The sequence below is a fragment of the Hyperolius riggenbachi genome, chromosome 4, assembly GCF_040937935.1.
Source record: "Hyperolius riggenbachi isolate aHypRig1 chromosome 4, aHypRig1.pri, whole genome shotgun sequence".
Lineage (NCBI taxonomy): Eukaryota > Metazoa > Chordata > Amphibia > Anura > Hyperoliidae > Hyperolius > Hyperolius riggenbachi.
Genome location: NC_090649.1, coordinates 21259507 through 21278650, shown reverse-complemented (window position 1 = coordinate 21278650; position 19144 = coordinate 21259507). Strand labels below are relative to the sequence as shown.

The 19144-nt window shown below is 44.7% G+C and overlaps 1 protein-coding gene across 1 annotated transcript in view; it reads right to left on the bottom strand.

Annotated features, from left to right (window-relative positions):
- LOC137504569 (vomeronasal type-2 receptor 26-like) overlaps nucleotides 1–12193 on the bottom strand; it is a 38349-nt gene extending 26156 nt beyond the window's left edge. The window contains exons 1-3 of the mRNA XM_068233150.1: nucleotides 11939–12193; nucleotides 7981–8751; nucleotides 3569–3793 (exon numbers count right to left, since the gene is read on the bottom strand). Of these exons, the coding sequence (XP_068089251.1) occupies nucleotides 3569–3793; nucleotides 7981–8751; nucleotides 11939–12193 (1251 nt within the window). The remainder of the gene's footprint in view (nucleotides 1–3568; nucleotides 3794–7980; nucleotides 8752–11938) is intronic.
- Between the last annotated feature and the right edge of the window lie 6951 nt (nucleotides 12194–19144).

Genomic DNA, 19144 nt, shown 5'->3' with positions numbered 1-19144 from the left:
AATAGCGGCATTTTAGCAGGGGTTATACTGCTTAACATGACTACATGTTAACCACTTGCCGACCAGGGGAATTTTCACCGATCAGCAGTGCAGCAGGGCGATCAGACTACCCCCCTTTTTTCCCCACTAGGGGGATGTCCTGCTGGGGGGGTCTGATCGCCGCCGGCCATTAGTGGGTAGCGGGGGGGGGGGGGGCTCCTTAAAGCCCCCCTCCGCAGCGTTTTGTGCGCTCCCTCCCCTTACCTCCCTCTCCCTTCCTGGGCTGCGCAGGACGGATATCCATCCTGCGCATTGTGGGTTAGGCTTCAGCCTATCATATGCCGGCGATCCCCGGCCAATCAGAGGCCGGGGATCGCCGATCTGACTTACGGCGCTGCTGCGCAGCAGCGCCGTATCATGTAAACAGCGGGGATTTCTTCCCCGCCTGTTTACACTTTGCCGGCGAGCCGCTATCGGCGGCTCTTTGGCTGTTCACGGAGACACCCTCCGTGAACTGACATGGAAAGGCCGCTCGATCGTGCGGCCGTTTCCATGGTAACCCGCAGATGACCAGTTTACGCCAATCGGCGTTAGCTGGTCGTCAAGAGGTTAAAAAAGTAAATTTAGACTCGCTTCAGAGTCTCTTGAAGGCCTTTTTCTTTCATGACAGAATTTGTGTGAATTTTCTATTTTTGTGAATTTGTGCTCACCACATATCTAATGCAGGTCAGTGGCATTGCATTGTAGTTCAATTTTTTTTGTTGCGCTTTTTTTTTTTTTTCAGAATGGAAAGGTGATTTGTCTAAAATATCATATTTGTAACGCATAGAATTGCATCCTAGTTTGAAATTAATTGGATACAGTGTCATATAAATTAAGGGGAATCTGAAGTTAAAGAGAATCTGTACTCTCAAATTCTTACAATAAAAAGCATACCATTCTATTCCTTATGTTCTCCTGGGCCCCTCTGTGCTGTTTCTGCCACTCCTTGCTGCAATCCTGGCTTTTAATTGCCAGTTTTAGGCAGTGTTTACAAACAAAAAACGTGGCTGCTAACCAGGAAGTGATGTTTGTATATATCTCAAGTTAAACTATACGAAAAGTTTTTTATTACATAGAAAATTATCTGCACTCCAGTCTGGGATTCTCACAGTTCTCAGCATGAGACAGGCAGATCCCTTCCACCTTGGAGAGCTCTGTCTGTGTGTAGTAAACAAAGCACACAGAGCCTGCAGGGGGAGTGGAGGGGCGTGCATAACTTCTCCCCATCACAGCAGAGGCTGCCCATTCCTTCCTGGGTTGACAAAGCTTGACAAAGAAAAGAAGATTAGATATATTACAGAGACAGTGCAACTAGCAAAGGCTGTAGTAATGCTGACCACATTAGAACAGGTATAGGAACTTATAGGATAGAAGAAATAAGGCTGAGCATTTTGTTACAGAGTCTCTTCAAAATAAACTTATGATATATTGAATTGTATGTGTAGTACAGCTAAGAAATAAAACATTAGCAGCACAGATATGAGTCTAATATTGTTTCCAGTACAGGAAAAGTTATGAAACTTAGTTTGTAAACTGTAGTGTGTTGTAACGATTGGTGTAGCAAAACAGGAGTCTGGTTATTGTGTGATCTGCAGTATCACCAATAAACCAGACACTATACCTGATTATGTGGTGATCTGCAGAATCACCAATAATGCAAGTATAGCTAGCAAGATAAACAATAGTGTATAGTGCTTGTTGCAACAGTAATACTGATCAGTTTGGCAGAACCTCACCAGAGGAGCTGGTGGGTACTATCAGTAATGAACGTCACCAGTGACAAGGGCTCACTGGTGAGTGGAGTGGTCAGACAGATCGGATTGGCAACAGGCGGGCAAATACAGTACAAAATCGGCAGGCAGAAGGATAGAGATATTCAGGCAGAGTCAGCAACAGAATCAGATGGGCTAAAGTACAGAAACGTTAAGCGAAAGCGGTCAGAAAAGAGCCAGAGTCATACACAGGTTATCAAGCAATATAATACAATAGTAATAATAAATCCTAGTCTTGTGTGAAATCCCCGGTTTCCTCCCGGATCAAAGCACACCGGATCTATCTAAGGTCTGAGTGCTAACACGAAGCATTCGCAACAGCAGACAGTTTGCAAGTGACTCGAGAAGGCTTAAGAAGCGGAGGAGACCCCTCGGCCACGCCCATACCCATCAGCCAATCGGAAACGCCGAGAGTCTCCTCTGACGTCAGCCGACCGGCAGGTCAGCTGACGCGCCCCCTCCCCGCATAAAGGTCCTGTCTGTGCACGCACGCGCGTGAAAAAGCCACCCTATGAGCCACTGACAATCCCGCCATCGGCGTGCTAGACGCCGGAGGGACGGGAGAAAGGCCCGACCGAGAAACCGAAGCAGCTGCGGGGGTATCCTGACTGCTTGCAGCTGCATCTCCAGAGAATGTTACATTTGTAGACTGCAAATATCAGAGAATGATGCAATACTATTATGAAAAAAAATTAAAAAGCTACATAACTAAAACTAAAAATATGAGACTTTTTTTCTTTGCTACAGATGTTTTATCAATTATCCGTACTACACGTAGAATTCATTATATCGTAAGGCTTTTTCCGGCTTTAGTGTCACTTGAACCTCATTGAAATGCACGGGAAAATCGCATTCTGCAAAATCACATAAAACAAGTAAAGAATAGCAGCCAAAAAAAAAAATCGCAAAACGTAGAATTAGAAATACAAAAACAAAACAAAACAAACAAAAAAACACGGCTGAAGTGCTGAATTGCAGACATAAGTGTGAAGCAAGTGTTAAGCCTTGTTCACATTATGGAATGCAAGCGACATACATCCGCTTGACATCCGGATTGCCACACATTGTGGTGCTGATCAGTGAATGGGTCAGCTTTGTGTTCTGAACACAAATACGTGCACTGCCTAAGACTCTACAAGGGGCCCCGGGGAGTACAGTTCAGTTGGGAGGTGATTGGGAACGAGGAAGGTCAGCAGCCGGAGCCAAGGAGGGAAATTTGGCTGCAACAAAGGGCCCCTAGTGCCGCTTTTTGGTCGCAGTGTCTGTTGGGGGGCCCCAGGCTAATTTTGCCCTGGGGCCCAATTGTTGCTAGAACCGGCACTGTATGGAGGTTCAAACTTTTTCCGGAAGTTCATGTGCGTGAACCCAAAATGTGATGTTCACGACATCTCTAGTGTTAAGCCTGCCATCCGTTGTGGTGCTGTTCAGTGAATGGGTCAGCTTTGTGCGCTGACCACAAATACGTGCAGCAGTGCGATATCACAAGGCTCTGCTGTGCAGCACACATACGTGAGAACGTCAGGCGGTGCAACCTATGCACTTGTGATGTATTTGCATATCGCACACTATACACATTGCTGAAATGCATATGACAGCACGTATAGTGGGAACGAGGCCTTAGTGAATCTCCTGTATATGTGACACCGTTGGTAAGCCAACGTGCCCTGCAGATCAGTGCGCAGTTACTTTCTTTTTATCAAGAAATGTGTAATTTCATTATACACCGCCCAGATTCTTTTCTGCCCTTTATATAATACAACCCCTGGTATCATCACCTGGACAAACCTCGGGTCCCAGTGAACGGCTGTGTTGGTGCGCAAAAACTGGAGACCCTCAGCACCTTCAGCAAAATGTCCAACATGTAGCTTTACCATTGTTTCATTAGGAAATATAATGACGTTAGATACACTGAAGTGTGCCGGTACTGATCCCTTCTCATCAAAGTGTATGAGGTCTCCACCGGTAGTTTTAAAATTAAGGTTTTTTAAATATGGATGAAGCTGGAGAAAAAAGAGAACAATTTTTCAAGTGATACTGAACAAGAAACTGAAAGATGAATCCATCAACTGGTATAAAGATGCATTTTACCCAGAAGTAATCCATGACTATCTGCACTCCCTCCTCCCCGACGTATCCCCTTCTCTGCCTTCACACCCCTCACATTTAACACCTTCTTTGCCTGTATGCTTCCCCGCACGCTCCCCCTCTCTGTCTGCGCACTCCCTCACATTTACCCCCTTTGCAACCTACACACTCACCTCATATTTATCCCCTTCTCTGTCTGCACACCCAGGGGCAAACTCAGCATTTTCAAGGGGGAAATTCCTAAAAGGTCTCCCTCAGCCATGCACAATACAGTATAATAATATGGTAAGACATCATGGGCTCGATTCATAAAAGGGTGCTAACTCAGTTAGCACACCTAAAAGCTTTTATTGATTGCGCGCAAAGTTTAGCTCTGCCCGTAGCACGTAAAACGTTGCACCGAGTGCGTCCGAAACATTGCACTGGGTGCGCCCGAAACGTTGCACAACGTTTTATGTGCACACGGTGCGACGTTTTAGACGAACCCGGTGTGACGTTTTCGGCGCACCCGGTTCGACGCTTCGCGCGCTACGGGCAGCGCTAATCTTTGCAGGTGCTAACTTAGCACGCAAAACTTTGCGCGCCCTAAAGGGGTTTAGACGTGCCAAGGGGCTTTTAGGCCTGCTAACTAATATAGCTCCCTTTTGTGAATCAAGCCCCATGTTGGGTACACATAATGACAAGACAAGACACGGAACATTTATATCGCGCTTTTCTCCTGGCGGACTCAAAGCGCCAGAGCTGCAGCCACTAGGACGCGCTCTATAGGCAGTAGCAGTGTTAGGAAGACTTGCACAAGGTCTTCTACTGAATAGGTGCTGGCTTACTGATCAGGCAGAGGTAAATGAAGATGGAAGGACAGCAGGCACTGCTGCAATTGTTCAATGTATTGCTTCAAGTATCAAAAAAGTGCAAATGGTACAACAATATTGAAAGCTGCAATTGGTGATGCACATACCAAGTGAGAAGAGGCGTCGGTGGCGGTGGGTGCAGGGCACAGGATGCCTGAAGGCCGTTTTGCGCTAAACAACGCTTCTACGGAGGCTAGGTGCTTGAACTTCATTTCCATCCACTGCATGCTCTACATACAGAGTAACATATGCTATGCCACTGTAGTGCCAACCTCCAGCTTCTCTTTTGACTTCCTTACTGAACAGGTAGAACCGAGACTTTGAACCCAGGTCACCTGTGTCACAGGCAGAGCCCTTAACCATTACACTATCCAGCCACTAGCTACACTATTCAGCCACTAATGCAATTTCCTGTCCAACTGACAGGATCTGACAATTACTTCCTAAATGTCCGATCTGCTCCCAATTGACAACAGGATCGATCAGGAGCAGTTTGGATACAGATAATAATAAGGACAGCTGACATTGCTAATGAAAGTGAAGCATTCACACAGCAGGGCACAGGGTTTCAGCAAATTTGCACTAGTTGGTAGCTTATAAAACACCCAGTTTTGAATAGCCCTGGTTGTTAGCTTTCCATAATGGTGACATTTGTGGCATTTCCCTGTTATCTAGGCTCTTCTGGGGCTAAGGAAACAAAGTATGGCACTAAAATACTTTGTGGAAAAACATTGGCCTGTACAAAGCCACGTAGACACTTCATCATTAAAGGCTAGATGCCCAGATAGTTGTCAAATAACACATATGGGGTTTAACCGTAAGAAGTTGTAGAATGGATTTTAGTTCCTTTGGGGGGTTGAGGCCTATGTCTTATGAATTACTTTAAGTGAAAAACTGAATAAAAAACAATATTTTTTATTATTATTTTCACATATTCAGTACCAAAATAAAAAGCTCGTAAAATAAAACAAAGTGACAGTATTATACCCTCATGCCATAAATATTAAAAAGTTGAGTCCCTAAGGTAACAGTTTATGTATTCTGTTTTAAATTCTGTTCTTTTTGCAAATGAGGGCTTATAATTATTGCTAAGGTACAATGTGAAAACAAGAAACACAACACAAAAAATACACCTTTACTTCCAAATAATTTATTATCCCCATACATTGTGCTAGGGGCATCATTAAAATGTTGGGATTAACCACCCTGGCGTTCTATTAAGATCGCCAGGGAGGCTGCGGGAGGGTTTTTTTTTAATTAAAAAAAAAACTATTTCATGCAGCCAACTGAAAGTTGGCTGCATGAAAGCCCACTAGAGGGCGCTCCGGAGGCGATCTTCTGTTTGCCTCCGGCGCCCAGAAATAACACGGAAGGCCGCAATGAGCGGCCTTCCGTGTTTCGCTTACCTCGTCGCCATGGCGACGAGCGGAGTGACGTCATGGACGTCAGCCGACGTCCTGACGTCAGCCGACTCCGATCCAGCCCTTAGCGCTGGCCGGAACTTTTTTTCCGGCTACGCTGGGCTCAGGCGGCTGGGGGGACCCTCTTTCGCCGCTGCATGCGGCGGATCGCCGCGCTGCAGCGGTGATCAGGCAGCACACGCGGCTGGCAAAGTGCCGGCTGCGTGTGCTGCTTTTTATTTGAGCCAAATCGGCCCAGCAGGGCCTGAGCGGCAGCCTCCGGCGGTGATGGACGAGCTGAGCTCGTCCAGAGCTCATCCAGACCGCTCAGCTGGTTAACAGGACACATGGACAAATAAAATGTTTTCTTTTGTGTGCAGTAGCATTGTTTATTTTAAAACCATAGTGGATGGAAATGGAGAAACAGTGTATTTTTGCACCTTATATTGCATAAAGAATAACATAATTACTAAAAACACCCACACACAAAAACTGGTGGCAACCCCCCCCCCCCCAAAAAAAAAAAAAAAACAAGATATGATCTAAATATGGTCTAAGCTGATATACATCCTAAACGAAATCTGCAGAGTTTCTTATTCCTGATTCATGGAAGCAGACTACAGCCTGTGCTTTCAAATGGGCTTATCTGCTTATCTGCCAAAGGCAGTCATGTGACACGGGGGAGATCAAATTACAACTTGTGATTAGACACAGATGAGGGGGAATTAGACAGGCTCTCTAAATACATACAGGGTGCATTTCTGTTATGTTTTCCTTCTGTCCTGTGCAAAAGTTCAGCTCCACTTTAAACATTTACAAAGTAGATTGAATGTTTTGTTGTCTCTCCACAGTGGCAGCCTATTTCTGTATATACTTGAGTATAAGCCTCGTTTTTAGGCCCAAAAAATGGCTACAAAAGTAGGGATCGCTGAGTGTGTAACCCGTTTCTGAGTGCCTCCCCCACTATAGGTACAGTGGAGCTCAGTGTGTCTATCCTGCAGATATTCAGTGTGGGGCTGTGTGCTAATTCGCCCCTTTCTGTGACAGAGAGCATGCTGGCAGAGTGAGGTGAGGCCTAATTGTGCTGCTCTCACCTGCTGTCTGCTGCTTCCCGGGCCTCCACCCATGCAGGGCTTCTCCCATGGTTTCTCTGATCCCCCTCTGCTGCTGCTCTCCCAGTCAACAGCACGGAGCTTGGGTCTTGTCAGGACACTGCGCACCACCAGGAACCCTCATAGTCTCATTGCTATGACACCCTCTAGTGACATCTTTCCCAAAGTGTACCACTGCAGGCGTCATAGCAACAAGAACATGAGGGTTCCTACTGGCATGCTGTGTCCCGACAAGACCCGAGCTCCATGCAGCTGACAGTGGAGGGGGATAAAGGGAACCAGAGAGGAATGTAAGGAGAAAAAAAAGAAAAAGCTTTTATACATGCCTGGGGCTTCTTCCAGCCCCATAAGCCTGGATCGCTCCCACGCCGCCATCCTCCGCTTCCTGGATCGGCGGTACCGGGTCCTGTCACTTCTGGCGGACGCGGCCAATTGTCCGCATCACAGGGGCAGCCTCCATACCCGTACGCATGCGGCTGCGCAATAGGCAGCCTCATGCGTACGTATATGGAGGGAGCCCCGTGTGATGCGGACAATTGGCCACGTCTGCCGGCCGACTGGCGGCCATGACGGGACTCGGTACTGGCGGATCCAGGCAGCAAAGGACGGCGGCGTGGGAGCGATCCGTGCGTATGGGGCTGGAGGAAGCCCCGGGTATGTATAGAATCTTTTTTACTGGGGCCTCTGGTTCCCTTTAAAGTTACTTTATGTCAGTCCACTGACGACTTTTCATGTTTACCTCCCATGGTTGATGTGAGCTCCTGTGGTTCTGTAGTTGGCCGTGTTCTTTATTAGAAAACAAGTCATGTAGGGCATGGGCGACAGCATAGACTGCAGAGTAGATGCTGAAGGTGTAACCAAAGTTATTCACATCATAGTCAGAAGAGTCCACCTGACTGAGAAGATCCATTACATTGCAGGGTCTATACATCATTGAGATATTTCTAACACAACAATCCAAATATTTATTCCATATTCCGGCCATAAATTGCACATGCTTGTATTTGTGAGGGCCGGCACTGAGCAGGAACTCCCTCAGCCCTGGAATATCTCTTCTGGGGGGAGAAATCACCAGTGATCTGTTAATAATCGTAATGATAGCATGTGAAAAGCGCATGGTTGGCATGATTATGGATTTCCTGATACTGTTATTCTCAGACAGTATACTTTCTAGATAAAAAACATTCTTAGAATTTCCAAGAAATATAAGAACACTGCAGCTGGTTTTAAGCATTATATATAAATTTGTTTCCTTCTCCAATGCATCTCTCTTAATAGTTTCCATGAAAGCCACACAGATGCCACTCTGGATGATCTCCTTGTAGAGCTCCATGCTGGACCTCTCGCTGCTCTCATCATCTCCCACCAGAATCCCCACCCAGCTCCAGCCAAAATGCTTCAGGAGGAGGACAATGGCTCTATGCTGGGACCTTGCATCAGGGACTGTGCAGTAAATATGAGGGAAGAGATGTTTGTCACTGACTATGGGATCCATCGCTCCATAACTGATCTAGTAGAAAAAAATTGAAGTATGTGGGAGGAGGTATATTTAACTATATCATCAGAAATAAAACATGCAGCGCTGAAGCAGAATTACAATTCTCTCAAGAATTGGGAGTGAAAAAATGGTTATGTTTTTAAGCTTAAAGGGAAACTAAAGTGAGAGGAATGTGGAGACCATCATATTTATTTATTTTTTAAACAATACTAGTTTCCTGGCAGTCCAGCAGATCCTCTGTCTCTAATATCGTTAGCCATAGACCCTAAACAAGCATGTAGCAGATCAAGAAAAAACAACCTTATTAAGCCGCGCTTAGGATAGTTTAACAACAATACAAGCTGTATGGTTTGGTGGGGCGCCGCAGTAAAAACAACCTCCTCTGGTCATAAGTCAATAAATTCCAAAATACTGGCGCTCAATGTCCAATGACTACAACTATCCTCAGATACTTGGGTCTGCAGATCATATATACACCTTTAAATGGGAAAACATCAGTGACAGAAACATTCAAAGTGCAGGGTGTTTATACACTTCTGTTTCACCTATGTGCTCCCCAAACCCTGCACACAAAAGCACACCGGTAGTGACAGCAGTCACTTCCACCAGGGAATAGGGGTCACACAACCCATATAGTTCCCCGCTCACCAGATAGTTTCTTTAAACTTGTATATCTCTCAACGTTGTTGCTTTCAATGATATGCATACACCTGATAAGATACAAGAACTCATCATGTGTAAAACTGTTTTAATAAAAGCTTCTCGCCTAAAAAGTATATGCGTACATTAAATATATCTTGATAAAAAACTCATCACATAGTCACCGTTGCCTCCAGAAAGAGTCCGGTTTCGGCTGCGTGTAACCTGTTTCCTGTTTCCTCTCTCAGCGCGTCTCTCCAGGCTCCACCCTATCGGTTTCGTCATCAACAATGACTCATCAGGGGCTCTGAGGATAGTTGTAGTCATCGGACATTGAGCGCCAGTATTTTGAAATTCATGTAGCAAATCAGGTGCTCTGGGCTTAGATTTAAGATTAAAAAAAAATATATTGGAGGTATCTGGGTTGAAAACTATGCTGTCTGAGTTGTGGGGAGGTCCCAACTGTGGCTGCACAACCACTGCCTGGAACCTCCACCCGATGTTGTATCATGTTACTCTCCTGCTGTTGCTATTGTGTCAAAAATAGCTCTTTTTTTTAAACGGGGTGTCTGGGTTGAAAACTGTGTTGTCCCAGTTGTATATTGGACATACTGTGTTCCCACCGCCAGGGTCCATGGCCTATTATGCTGCTACACACTACTCCTGCAGTTCACTCCTGCTAGCTGTATTCCCACTGCCAGGGTCCACAGCCTACAGTTTTTGCCACACACTTCTGCTGTTCATGTTATGTCAAAAATAGCTAAAAAAAAACATGGGCGTCTGGGTTAAAAACTGTCCCAGTTGTGTATTGGATGCAAAGTGGGCTTCACGCCCACTGGCTTAAACCTCCTGGTGTTATTGTTTTGGTTTATTCCTGCTGATTTTTCACTGCCAGGGTCCACGGCCTACTATGTTGCCACATGCTACCACTCCTGCTGCTGTAAAAACTGTAACAATTATTCCTGCTGTGTTCTCACCACTAGATTCCACAGCACAGGAAGAAGAGGAAGAAAAGGAGAAAGAAGAAGACAAAGAAGATGAAAAAGAGAAAGAGGAAGAAAGAAGAAGATTTAGAAGAAGAGGAAGCAGAGGAAGAGAAAAAATGAAGTGGTTAAGAAACAAATGAGTTTATGGCAACTTACGTGTCAAATAGAAGAAGATGTAGAAGAAAATAATAGTTCAAAGGAGGAGGATTCCTCCTGCTGCTCTAATAACTTTTGATTATTACTATTTGATGTGGTACCACCGCCAGGTTCCACACACTGACTCTACTCTGTTGTAACCAATTCCTGCAGCTGCAAATGCCAATGTTACTGTGCAGCCACACAAAACAAGAAGAAGGGGTAGGAAAAGCAGGAGGTTAGAGTAGGACTCACCGGATGGAGGACACTTTGGTGCAGTCGGAGAGCTTGAACAAAATTAACATTGCAGGACCAAGAGCCTCTTTTTTAACTTTTTTGCGTGTTGCAGCCAATGTTTTCATTTAATTTATATATAGACGTGTGTGTGTGTGTATGTACAGTATATATATATATATATATATATATATATATATATATATATATAATCACTCACACATGCACACACACATACATACATAGTATAATATATCACCCAAAAGTAATTATATTGATATATCTATATTAAGGGGTTAAAAATCTTTCAAAAAGACCTTGTAGTCTTTGAGAAAATTGACTTTAATGTTACAATAGGAAAAATGTTTTTTAGTTGTAATTTCTTCTCAGTGAGGGTCACATTGTAGTCGGACACAGTCCTGACTCAGACAGGAACTGCCACTTACATACCTGAAGTTTAACTCGTTCAGGCAGAGAAATAAAAAAGGAACACAGCATAGTTATTTGTGTGCTAGGCACTGTATATACACATGTCTATCTCATCATGTCACACATCACCTCGGGTATCCTTTAAGAATGCAACATTACATTTGGCCTCCTTAATAGTTGAGACTGCTCTCTTACTATTCAGCCATCATCATTTTTATCATCACAATACCTGGGAAACCTTCAGGCCGGTTTTGCTTTGTGGTGGGATGTGATGCCGCATCGCACTGTAACACAAAAAACCTAACTTTTGTGACCCAATGGCAAAGTGTGTTGACAGGATTATATGCATTGCATAGTGCCACTCCCGCTCAGTTATGTGCTTCCTGCTGGGTGGGATGTATGTCCCTGGGATTCCCATCGGTCTGCGCATGCTATCCATAATTTCCCCTGTGTCGCATTGCGCTGGATCGCGTAGATAAATTTGCGTCAGTGGAAACTACTCCATCAGTGTGAATTGGTTGCAGTTTCCGCATTGCAACGCGTCTAGTGGAAACAGGCCCTTACACAAAAGTTTTCGTCACTGAGGTCAGCCAAAACTTTTTTCGATTTTATTCGGTTTTTGAATGGTTTTATAGATACACCAGGGCGCCTCTTTCCCCATATAATGCAACACAAGTTTGACATGCAAGTGTAAAAGTGACCTCAGAGAACAGTCTCTGCCTGCACATTTTGAACTCTTCAGATGTGTGATAATTCAGTTATAACAATATTATTACCTGTGGATATCTGTAGATTCCGCTTACTCCAGCTATAGAGAGTGATGGCGAAGACTCCAAGTGTCCAATGAAAGCCACCACTTTGCCCTTCTGGTTACAGTTGTAGTTTGGCACGGCCGCCTCCACCCCGGATAATATACTCAGAGCACTCTGCACAGCATACTGTTCCAGCATGCAGGCGTCATATATCATGTATCCCAGCGTGATGTTAGGCAGGAGGTCAGGTCTTCTGTTTATTTCTTCTACAGCAAACATGAAGGCCAGGAGATGCCGCAGATAATGAAGAGTTGGCCTAAAAGTAATGGAGAAGTCTACATCTCAAATCTCTCCTACTTTTATCACTTGCAAATTACTGTTTATTCACAGCTCCACATTAGACACGGAGGTCTCCATAGTTCTGTGGAGACACTTTTTTCTGGGTGGAAAAGTCTTGATTACTGGAAGTCTAATAAATCAGTTTATCAGTCCACGGATACTAATGTTAAAAATAGCAACAGTCTTCAGTCACTTTCAAAATGGATCCGTGTGCGTTTCGGGGGATCCGTTTTGAAAAACTGAACGCAGGGTTCTGATTTGTTGGGACTTCACGGACCCCGATCAAACCCTGATCAGGGGTAGTGGCAGGCAATGCAAACACGGATCTCCCTCTACACAGAGAATTTGCATACAAAATGGAGGGAGATCCGCACTGCCTACTGCCTGCTCATTCCCCCATAGGTGTCCCCCCAGGTAGCCTGAGGGGGTAGCAGCCAGGACGGGGGCTGCAGCCCAGCGGCGGGGAGGGGGGACACCCCGTCCCAGTTCCCCCTCCAGCTATGTGCCGCAAAAGTGTAGAGAATGAGCAAGCGGGGAAGCATTACCATATACTTCCTCTGCTCTCTGTGACTTCCTGCAATGCCTCCCACTAGAGGGCAGCATTGCAGGAAGTCACGGCGAGAGGAGGAAGTAATGTAGACTTCACCTCTCGCTCGTTCGCTACACTTTTGTGGCACATAGCTGGACGGGGGACCCAGGTGAGGGAGGGGGGCACCCTCTTCCCGCCGCTGTGCAACCGTGCCTAGTGTGGACCCAGCCTTATTTCTATCATAGTCTATCTCTCATCAGCAACTCAAGTTCATCCTTTTTATTTGAAAAGCATCTAGCATTGTAAAATCAAATGGAAAACAATCCTTTTTTCCTGACCCTCTCATGCCTGGGGATCAAGGGCCTAGCACATTACTGGATATACTCATACCTCTTTGTACGCTCTTTCACTGTCTCCTACTCCAATACCCACTCCTCTCCTTGCCTTGTCCTTGGTGTACCACAAGGCTCTGTCCTTGGACCTCTTCTATTCTCCATTTACACTCATAGCCTAGGTCAATTAATAAACGCTTCTAGTTTTAAGTATCACCTCTATGCTAATGACATCAAAATCTGTATTTTAGTGAAGACTTTTTAATCAGTTCAGTACCCATAGGCTTATACCCCCTAGTGACCAGGCTATTTTTTACAATTTAGTGCTCTGCAGCTTTAGAAGCTTGCTGCAGAGCCGTATCACCTAGCCCACCAACAGAGATTTTTGTTGGTGGGCTCTGATCACTGCTGTGATGTTTATTTATTTATTTTTCTATTTGTATTTTTTTTAAATAAATTTAGACATTTTTTAAATTTATTTTCATTACTTCCCTCCCTCCCTGCACCCAATCAGGCCGATCCTCTCTTATAGGCATCAGCCTATGAGAGGGGATCATGATCGGAGCCTCTCTAGGGGTAGATCGCAGTGCTGTACAATGTAAATAGATGGTGGTTTCGCCATCTAACAGTCTGCTAGCGGAAAACGCCGCTGGTAGACTGATGACGGAGCGGAGCTCCATCATTCAAGCGTGGATGTGCATGCATTAGCATGCGCAATCCCCTGTAAAACCCCGCCCCAGGACTTGACGCCTTTCGGAGTTAATCGGTCCTGGGGCTACCACCTTTCCGACGCCTATCAGATTTAGGAGGTCAGGAAGGGGTTAATAGTGTCTTTTATAAAAAATAAATAAAAAAAAGGCTTCCCAAGGCAAAAAAGGGAAGTATCTAAGAAGCATAACAAAATATACACTAAATAACCACTAAATAATCTGAGTGTCCTATTACAGATTTGAAAAAGTTTTGTTTATAAAGACATATGAAAATGTACATATACATATAAAAAATTGCAGAAGTGACAATGATAAAAATAGTAATCAAAGATAACAATAACAACAACAATAGTAATACTGATGGTTGACACGTGTGCATGAAATAGAGGTGCTGGGAAAAAAGATTGCAGGATTCAGCCAAATTCCTTATTTTACAATAATAAGTATAAAAATATTGTTTTTCAAATACATTTCGTTTTAAATTATCCTTTGTTTACAATTCATTTTTAATAATTGTTATGATTCCAGAGACACATAGTTTATGTTTAATCGTGTTTCCGTCTGACATTTAGCAGAAACTATCAATAACATGTTACCGTAAAAATACATGTAAACAGTGGTGGGCTGAAATTTCACGCATCGTAATCGTAGGGCAACATTTCAGGGAAAATCGTAATTAATTTTGTATATAATAGTAATATTTCATAATTTCTCATGTCATTTTCATGCAATTTCACAAAATGTTGTGCTGACTTTAGCAGTTAATAGCAAAGCCCTCATATTGCTACCATAATTGCTACATATGTTCAGGTGAATATTGGTACAAGTCAAAAAAATAATGTTGCAAAAAGACATTTGAAGTTTTTGAATAAAATCGATTTTAAATAAGCAAAGAAAAATGTTTTTTAAACTGTCATTTTTTTTGTTTAAAACCATTTTTTTCTTTGCATTTTTCAAAATCGATTTTCTCAAAAACTACAAGGTCTTTTTGGAAAATTCTTTTTAATGACTTGTACCAACTATTCTCCTTAACATTAGCAATTTTGGTGTAACTACCATGTATAGGGGGCTTTGCCATTCACGGATAATTTCGGCACAAAATTACGCAAAAATGATGCGAAATTTTAGGCAAAAGTACTAACCACTATGATAAATCAATTGAATTTACAAATCATAATTATTATTATTATTATTATTTATTGTATTTATAAAGCACCTGTTATAATTTAAGTAGGCCTCAGTTATTTGGACTAAGGTTTAGGTAAAATGCTTGTTCGCAGAGTATACCTTTATATAGAGCTTCTCGTGATGCAGGCAGAAGCATCTCAGTGTCTGCTTGAAGCTGATGATACAAGCAGATACTGAGAACATGTTCCTGAAGGAAGGCCAAAGGCCTACACTGCCCTAGACAAATGGACTACGGGAACAATCAACATAGGCCATATTTATAAAACATAACATTCCTGCAACCGGGACAAGGGGGCTCATAGAATATTAATTGAGTAGGTGTGTTTAACCTCCCCGGCGTTCTATTGAGATCGCCAGGGAGGCTGCGGGAGGGTTTTTTTTTTATTAAAAAAAAACTATTTCATGCAGCCAACTGAAAGTTGGCTGCATGAAAGCCCACTAGAGGGCGCTCCGGAGGCGTTCTTCCGATCGCCTCCGACGCCCATAATAAACAAGGAAGGCCGCAATGAGCGGCCTTCCTTGTTTTGCTTAGATCGTCGCCATGGCGACGAGCGGAGTGACGTCATGGACGTCAGCCGACGTCCTGACGTCAGCCGCCTCCGATCCAGCCCTTAGCGCTGGCCGGAACTTTTTGTTCCGGCTGCGCAGGGCTCAGGCGGCTAGGGGGGCCCTCTTTCGCCGCTGCTCGCGGCGAATCGCCGCAGAGCGGCGGCGATCAGGCAGCACACGCGGCTGGCAAAGTGCCGGCTGCGTGTGCTGCACTTTATTTGATAAAAATCGGCCCAGCAGGGCCTGAGCGGCAGCCTCCGGCGGTGATGGACGAGCTGAGCTCGTCCATACCGCTCAGGAGGTTAATATCACAAGGGATCTGAACCAATTATAGATGGTTCAGATGATGACACAGTTAACTCTTTCCTGGTCAGTATTAAGGTTCATGATTTGCCAACGGAGAGGGCACTCTTACTTTCATGCTCTCTATCTGCTGACTGGAACCCTAATTACTTTCCTTTATTTATGTAATCTGATATAATATATGCTGTACATACCGTATTTTTCGGACTATAAGACGCACTTTTTCTCCCCCAAAAGTGGGGGGAAAAAGTCACTGCGTCTTATAGTCCGAATGTGGCAGTTTTACCAATCTGGGGGCTTCCATTCTTTGTGCTGTAGTGATGTCCGCGGTGCTAAGGCAGCAGCAGTGCGATGCTAAGTCTTTCTGATTCACACCCACTTAAAGAATACTTGACCTGGTTGTAATCCTGGCATCCGCGATGGGGAGGCAGCTGAATCAGCGTGATCCGCGTGTTTTCTAAGCGGCATAGCAGCAGCCGCTGTGATGATCTGAAATGCTGCTCCTGGCTGGGATCTTCTAGACTGATCAGCGCAACCCCGCAGAGAAGGACAGTACATCTTCAGCCGCTATAGCGGCAGAGTCCTCATAGGCTTCCGTACTGCTTTGCTTACTGGTGTCATCACATGACCCATGGCGCACGTGCGCTGGGTCATGTGATGACACCAGTAAACATTGGTGAATTTTACCACTTATAGTGGCACACACAAAGCAGCACCAGGGACCTTCAACTATCCACCATTTACTTACTACCATCCATCCAGATTGCTCCTCCTTTGGTTCTAGGAGTATCATATACTTTACAGTATATTGGATACCTTGTTCTACCACTCCTGGACTATGGACGCACCTAGGCTCAGTATTCTTTTTTTTCCCTGGTTTTTGCCCCCTAAACCTAGGTGTGTCTTATAGTCTGGAGCGTCTTATAGTCCGAAAAATACAGTAGGTAGTCTAGATGTAACGTAGTATAGACAGAAGATGACCTGATTACCTTCAGCAGGAAGGTAATCACGAAGCTGTAACGCAACGCAAGAATCTGCTTTGCTAAGATGTAACGAACTGTATCTGTATATCTGTTTACTGAATAAACAACTTGGAACTTGGAAGCCTAAAGAAGTTCTATCTCCTATAATGCTTGCTGTGAGGAGAGTTGAGTCAGCTCACATTCTGTGAGCTGCACCTCTAAGGGGGTGCTGGTGCCGGAGCAAAGGTGATTTCTAACAGCACCAACATATTATGCAACACTGGACAATAAATATATACAATGATACAAGGATGACAGACATAGGGTTATACACATAGAACAAAACTATACAAGGCAAATTGTACAAAATACACGATCATGCGATATGTGCTGGTTAGGTAGGCCCAGTAATACAAGTACAGGCTGTCATAGGACAGGAGCACACGATCCTGTAATTACACTAAGGAATCTAAAGGGGTGGGGTGTAAACACTAGGTAGGACTGTGAAATAAATATTCAGTAGAGAGTTAGTGTGTGGTAGGGGGTGGGTAGGCCATATTAAAGAGGTGGGCTTTGAGGGCTTGCTTGAATGTGTTGAAGAAGGGAGCAAGTTTGATGGGCGGTGGAAGGGCGTTCCAGAGGGTGGGGGCGGCTCTTGAGAAATCCTGCAGGTGGGCATGGGAGTGTGAAACACGTGGGGTGGTGAGGCGAAGGTTGTTGGAGGATCAGAGGGGGCGACCTGGTGTATACCTGTGAACAAGCTCCGAGATGTAGGTAGGGCAGGTTTTGTGCACAGATATACAGTATAGGCCAGGCATAGAATCTTGAAACTTATCCTGAAACGGATAGGGAGCCAGTGCAGGGATTACAGAGGGGAGATGTAAATGTGGAACAATGCAAAGAATGGATGAGTCTTGCAGTCATGTTCATCACTGATTGAAGGGGGGCAGTGCGTTTCAAGGGGAGGCCAGAAAGGAGGGCGTTACAGTAATTACTTATAAGTGTAAATGCGAAAATGTACGCACAATTTTGCGTAATCGTAATGATCTGATTACGATCATCACTGCATGTCAAATATAAATTAAATGATACAAAACATTCGTTGTCATGTATTTTCGTTTCAGAAAAAATTTAGTGACTGATTTTCTAAGTCCAATATAACACCTTTCCATCAACAAAATGCTAACCCTAAGACCCCCCCGGGTGCTGCCTAACCCTAAGACTCCCCTGTTGGTGCCTAACCCTAAGAGCCCCCGGATGCTGCCTAACCCTAAGACCCCCCTGGTAGTGCCTAACCCTAAGACTCCTCTGGTGGTGCCTAACCCTAAGACCCCCTGGTAGTGCCTAATCTTAAGACCCCCTGGTGGTGACTAACCCTAAGACTCCCCTGGTGGTGCCTAACCCTATGACCCCCTTGGTTGTGCCTAACGCTAAGACCCCCTTGGTGGTGCCTAACCCTAAAACTCCCCTGTCGGTGCCTAACCCTAAGAACCCCCTGGTGGTGCCTAACCCTAAGACCCCCTTGGTGGTTCCTAACCCTAAGAACCCCCCCCCCTGGTAGTGACATGGATCTTCCCCCTTCTCTTGCACACCAGCCTGCATGCCCCCAGTCTTGCTGCTCATAGATCTTCCCCCTTCGTGGCACAGCGTCATTCAAATATGTTCCGTGCCATTAAAAAAATGTTGTCAGCAGAACTGTGATACTTATATGAAGTGGAGATGCACCGTAACCCCCACAGTACACATGATTGCAGGCAGCATTGGTGGCAAGCGCTGTAAATTACTCAGCACTGCTGCATATGCGAACCAGTCCACAGAAACAACATCATCTTGATTTTTTTTAAGTGACCCTACATCCCTTTAATGCTTCAAAATTGTCATACTTACTGGCTACAGAGATACATGGGCCACCCTTGTTCTACACTGGGAAAATAGCAAAGCCGAGCAATCGTAGAGAGCTGTACGATTCCTCCCAGCATGAGGTCTCCGGGCTCCGTCACTTGCTGGACATCATGAATGGTCTCCAGACCACACATAGGAAGGGATGAGCAGGAACTGGCAGTGATGAGGAGGAGCAGTGAATTTTCCCTAATTGGAGACAATATAGATTGGTTAAAAGTAAAATTTCAACTACCAGATTATTATTTTTTTTCTTTTAACAGCAGCAACGAGCACTACAGCTGCTATAGCTACGACACTCCCTGATATGGCAGCTTATCAGCTTGCTGCACCGCTTGCTTCTATAGCTGAGAGACTCCCTGGTATGGCAGAGATGTCGCGAACATCAGATTTTTGGTTCGCGGACATCAAAATTCTGC